The 6,000-nt window shown below is 45.6% G+C and overlaps 1 protein-coding gene across 8 annotated transcripts in view; it reads left to right on the plus strand.

Moving 5' to 3' along the window:
* nadsyn1 (NAD synthetase 1) overlaps positions 1–6,000 on the plus strand; it is a 104,611-nt gene that overhangs the window by 91,725 nt on the left and 6,886 nt on the right. For all 8 annotated transcript variants that reach the window (XM_085908422.1, XM_085908421.1, XM_085908423.1 and 5 more), the window contains 3 exons: positions 393–561; positions 3,469–3,604; positions 4,052–4,158. In XM_085908422.1, the coding sequence (XP_085764548.1) occupies positions 393–561; positions 3,469–3,604; positions 4,052–4,158 (412 nt within the window). The remainder of the gene's footprint in view (positions 1–392; positions 562–3,468; positions 3,605–4,051; positions 4,159–6,000) is intronic.

Genomic DNA, 6,000 nt, shown 5'->3' on the forward strand with positions numbered 1-6,000 from the left:
AACACAACGAGCATTCCGTTTGCGCTTCAGACATGGTTGACGTGATCCTGTACCTGCTCGAAACACGATCTTGTTATGGGTTACTAACTTCAGAGCCAGTGGATCAGCATTGAAACAAAAATCAACCAGCTGACCTCACACTGTCAGAACTCCAGAAAATCTGGCAGCGGTAAGGCCAAAATAACATTATTCGAAAACTAAATGAAAATTAAATGAAACCATACAAAACAAAACAAAATGGCTTTATATGTACTTTTCGAAAATACAAAAAACATCTTTTGTTTCTTTAATTTATTTGCATTTTATTAAACCTACAAATGTGTCAGATAATTTTTCCGGACCCTGTACTTTCCTGTGTTATGCTTTCCTGTGATCTCTCTTTCTCCTCTCAGATAACCAGGTACTGGAAGACGTTCGCAGGTTAGTTGGGGATGACACCTACTTTCCTCAGCAGCCAAGGGAGCTCTGTGGTCATATCTTAACTACTTGCTACATGGGCAGTGAAAACTCATCAGCAGACACATGCGACCGTGCCAAAAGGTTGGCCGGTCAGATTGGGAGGTATGCATAATCAAAGGTCTTTTGTGAATTGTAAATTAGCATTTGTGTATGCAACTTGAGAGGCAGAACCCCCATCTCCTCACATTCATCATTATCATCATCATCATTCTCTGAACTGCTTCATACTGATGAGGGTCATGGGCGTGCTGGAGCCTATCCCAGTAGTCTTTGGGTGGCAGGCGCAGTGCACCTTCAACCGGTGGCCAGCCAATCAGAGGGCACAAATAAAGGGGAACAACCATTTACACTCACAATTACAGTTAGGGACAATTTGGATTGGTCAATAGCCTACCATGCATGTTTTTGGAATGTGGGAGGAAACAGGAGAACTCTGAGAAAACTCTCTTAGGCATGGGGAGAACATACAAACCCCACACAGGAAGGCCGGAGCCGGAATCAAACCCTTTACCTCTGAACTGTGAGACTGACATGCTAATTGGTCCTCACATTCACCTTCATCTTCATCTTCTTCCGCTTATCCGGGGTCGGGTCGCGGGGGCAGCAGCTTTAGGAGGGACTCCCAGACGTCCCTCTCCCCAGCCACTTCCTCCAGCTCATCCCGGGGGGTCCCAAGGCGTTCCCAGGCGAGCCGAGAGACGTAGTCTCTCCAGCGCGTCTTGGGTCGTCCCCGGGGTCTCCTACCGGTGGGACATGCCCGGAACACCTCCCCAGGGAGACGTCCAGGAGGCATCCTGATGAGATGCCCGAGCCACCTCATCTGGCTCCTCTCAACGTGGAGGAGCAGTGGCTCTACTCCGAGTCTCTCCCGGATGACCGAGCTTCTCACCCTATCTCTAAGGGAGAGCCCGGACACCCTGCGGAGGAAACTCACTTCAGCCGCTTGTATCCTGGATCTCGTTCTTTCGGTCACGACCCATAGCTCATGACCATAGGTGAGGGTAGGAGCGTAGATCGACTTATATATATGTTTTTTTTCACTTCATTGTGCATTTTATGGCTGGTGCGACTTATACTTGGGAGCGACTTATAGTCTGAAATTTACGGTACATATATAATTATTTTTTTTTTTACTGTTTTAGTTCAAGTGATATTGCTGGGCCATCCATCAATCTTCTGTCGCTTATCCAGGGTCGGGTCGCGGGGGCAGCAGCTTTAAGAGGAATGCCCACACTTCCCTCTCCCCAGCCACTTAGTCCAGCTCATACCGGGGGGTCCCAAGGCGTTTCCTGGCCAGCCGAGAGACATATTCTCTCCAGCACGTCCTGGGTCGTCCACGGGGTCTCCTGCCGGTGGGACATGCCCGGAATGCCTGACCATAGGTGAGGGCAGGAGCGTAGATCAGTACAACAACTCTAGCAAAGAAAATTGAACACCAGGTTTTGAATTTATTTAGGCTTTTTTTTAAGTAAGTGTAAATCAAGAGCTTCACCTTTCGGCTTAGATCTCTTCACCACGAAGGACCGGTACAGAGTTCGCGTTACAGCAGATGCTGCACCTGTCGATCTCACGCTCCATCCTGCCCTCGCTCATGAACAAGACCCCAAGATACTTGAAGTTCTCCACTTTGGGCAGAATCTCATCCCCGACCCAGAGAGGGCATTCCACCCTTATCGACTTAGGACCACGGTCTCAGATTTGGAAATGCTTACCCTCATCCCAACCGCTTCACATTTGGATGCGAACCGCTCCAGTGAGAGCTAAAGATCACAAAAAAAGCCAACAAAGAAGCCAACAGTAGCACATCGTCTGCAAAAAGCAGTAATGCTGAGGTCCCCAAACTGGACACCTTCAACGCCTCGGCTGCGCCTAGAAATTCTGTCCATAAAAGTTATGAACAGGATTGGTGACAAAGGGCAGCCTTGGCGGAGTCCAACCTTCAATGAGAATGAAATGGGGACCGAACTCTGGCATTGATGATACAGTGACAACCCTTATCAGTTGGTTTGGTATCCCGTACCCCCGAAGCACCCTCGACAGAACTCCCCGAGGGACACGGTTGAATGCCTTCTCCAAGTCCACAAAACTCCCATGCACCCTTGAGGATCCTGCCGAGGTTATAGAGCTGGTCCACTGTTCTACAGCCAGGACGAAAACCATACCGCTTCTCTTAAATCTGAGATTCGACCTTCCGACCCTCCTTTCTAGCACCCCTGAATAGACCTTACCAGGGAGGCTGAGGAGTGAGATTGCTCTGTTGTTGTAACACATCCTCTGGTCCCCCTTCTTAAAAAGGGGGACTACCACCCTAGTCTGCCAATCCAGAAGCACCGTCCCCGATGTCCACGTAATGTTGTTTAGGCGTGTCAGCCAGGACAGCCCCCCAACATCCAGAGCCTTTAAGAACTCTGGACGGATCTTGCCTCCGAGGAGGTTTTTAACTACCTCGATCACTTTGACCCCAGAGATTGGAGAGTCCACCTCAGAGTCTCCAGGCCCTACTTCCACTGCGCGTTGGTGCAATTGATGTCTTCTTTGATGTATTCTCTCCACCGACTCACGACGTCCTATTATTGCTGGGAAATATCTGAATTTGCAGATTCAATTAACCCAACATTTTATTTTTCTTCTATTTGATGTTCATGCTCTGATTAATGAAAAATAAATCAGCCCTTAGTGTATCTCACCTCTTGCCCAAATGTATCAACAACTTGAAAAAATAGGTTCTGTATTATGCTCGTCTGTTCGTTTTTACTCTTGGTGCTCTTTGATGTGAGTGTTGTGTACTGTGTCTAGTCACCCTGGGACAGTGGGTAACGTAATTTCGATCTCTTTGTGTGCCTTGACATGTGAAGAAATAGACAATAAAGCGGACTTTGACTTTTGACTTTGACTTATGTTGACACACATCCAAGGCATGAGATAATTCCGGACATTACTATTTATACAATCTACAATTGTTGCTATAGCATTAAAGAAATTAACCGTTTATGAATTCTTTGTTTTTAGCACACACATGAATATTGATATAGACATGGCAGTAAAAGGCATTCTGGGTATCTTCTCAATGGTTACTGGAAGGTGGCCTCAATTCCTCGCCAATGGAGGGAGTCACAGGGAAAACCTGGCGCTGCAGAATGTACAGGTTTGTCATTCAATCACACAGCATTACGTTTTACCAGCAGATGATATGTGTTGCAACCAAAATTATTTTAGTTAACAAAAACAGGCTTAATTCTTCTCAAGGTTTTCAAGCCACAAATCAACTTGTAACGTTAGCAATTTGGCATACAACCCATCTTAGATATATTTAATTGGGGTAGGTGCATGCACTGCACTTATTGTAATCCAAAGTCTGTGGACTGTTCATATACATGTTTTAAAATAAAACAATATTTACAATGGTGTTTTCTTAATCTTCCACACAAATAAAACACATTCTTTGAATAATGAAAACTAATACCAAAACCAACTAAAACGAAACTAAAACTATATTTTAAATTCAATAACTACGATAACCATGGTTGTAACTCACTGCGTATTCTTGAGGACCTTCATACTAAATATTTAAGCTCATGCAATGTTTTCATAGGCGAGGGTAAGGATGGTCCTGGCTTATTTGTTCGCCCAACTGAGTCTCTGGAGTCGAGGAAAACCAGGGGGCTTACTGGTGCTTGGCTCAGCCAATGTAGATGAGAGGTAATAACTGCTTTTGCTATGGAAACAGGCGATGGGCTAATGGTATGAAAATTTTACCTTTGCAGCCTTCATTGCCTCGCTCTTCTTCTACGCTGTCCTACCCTCTTTTCGATGTTTAGTATGTGTAGCCACCAAATGACGCTCTGATTGGTCAAGCAACGACACTCCATTCGTGTCTGGAACTTCAAAGTTAATGCTCCACCAAAAACTGTCAAGCAGTGTCAAAAGCATTGCTGGAGTAGAGCTTGCTTTTGTGATCACAAAAGCTTGCTATGAAGCCACCGTCACAAATATATTTTTAAACAATGGAGTGAATCATAAATACTTAAGGGTTACCTGTAGCAACATTTGCCTCCACATTCAGATAGTTTTTTCTGCAATGTATAAGCTAAATCACTTTCTTCCCTCACTCTCTCGTTGGCTACCCTCTTGTTGTTGCTCTGTTTGCTGCTGCTCTCCTCTTGCTTTCATAAGGCCCGTTTTACGACCTTTCCCCCATGGAGTGGGGGGCTAGGTGGATCGTTTTCCTCCCCTCACTCTCGAGTTGGCTACCTTCATTGTTGCTCTGTTTGCTGCTGCTCTCCTCTTGTTTTCATAAGCCTAGTCTTACGACCTTTCCCCCATGGGGTTGGGGCTAGGCCCTTGTGCCTTTGTCCTCTGAAGAAGCACATGAGCGCGGCTGGATTCTGCATGAGGCTCAGCTGCCATGTGGCCCCACTTTTGCTGGAAGACCTATTCTCTTGGTTGGCTGGAAGCCAGCACTGGCCCACGCAGCCCATGTGTACAAAAGGCTGCGACTGATCTGTTGTCGCCTCCTCTGAACACTGCAAAGCCTGATGTGCATCACCAGGCCACCCCTGCTGGAGACCCCCCCCCCCCATGACAACGTACTGTGCGGAGCGAGCTTTTCCCGACTTTTTCAATTCTTGTTTTTTTACCTTTTACTTTCAAACTTGCTGCCAACTTCTTCCTGTGTGTGTGTGTGTGTGTGTGTGTGTGTGTGTGTGTGTGTGTGTGTGTGTGTGTGTGTGTGTGTGTGTGTGTGTGTGTGTGTGTGTGTGTGTGTGTGTGTGTGTGTGTGTGTCTAAAATTAAGTTAGGACCTTTAAATTTTCAAACTGAACTCATTTATTAAGTGGAGCCACTTTCGGATTCCTGAACTGATTTCAGGTTTCCGTTTAAACTCATACAATGAGTGTGTGTGTGTGTGTGTGTGTGTGTGTGTGTGTGTGTGTGTGTGTGTGTGTGTGTGTGTGTGTGTGTGTGTGTGTGTGTGTGTGTGTGTGTCTAAAATTAAGTTAGGACCTCTACATTTTCAAACTGAACTCATTTATTAACATGAGCCACCTTCTGATTAATGAACTGATTTCAGGCTCTCAACCTTGTTTGAGGTAGCGAACTCCACCAGTTTCATATGCCCATTCACCGAATCCTTCTTTAGTGAAAAATAAAAATGATGTTTTGAAAATTCAACCCATTGATATTTTTTACTGGTGCACAAAATGGGCCATGCATGAACATCTTGTTCAAAGAACAAAACCAACACAGTGCATGAACAAATTACACATGTACCTGCAAATCAGTGTGACTTCTGCTGTTACATTTGAGAGACGAGTTACGAAATGCGTCATCATGAATTTACAAGATCGGTCATGTGTGTCCGGACCTCCGCGGCGGACGCTCTGCCAAATCCTTGAGACCGACTCATTGAACCGCTAGGAATCAATTGAATCCAGGTTAAGAGACACTAGTTTAAACCTTCTTAAACTATTGAGAAAAACAACGTGGTGCCCCAAGTGGTGGTTGCTTATACTGCTGGCAGTAAATTTTCTGCCACCACAAA

The sequence above is a fragment of the Syngnathus leptorhynchus genome, chromosome 3 (genome assembly GCF_054491065.1).
Source record: "Syngnathus leptorhynchus isolate UIUO chromosome 3, UIUO_Slep, whole genome shotgun sequence".
Classification (NCBI taxonomy): domain Eukaryota; kingdom Metazoa; phylum Chordata; class Actinopteri; order Syngnathiformes; family Syngnathidae; genus Syngnathus; species Syngnathus leptorhynchus.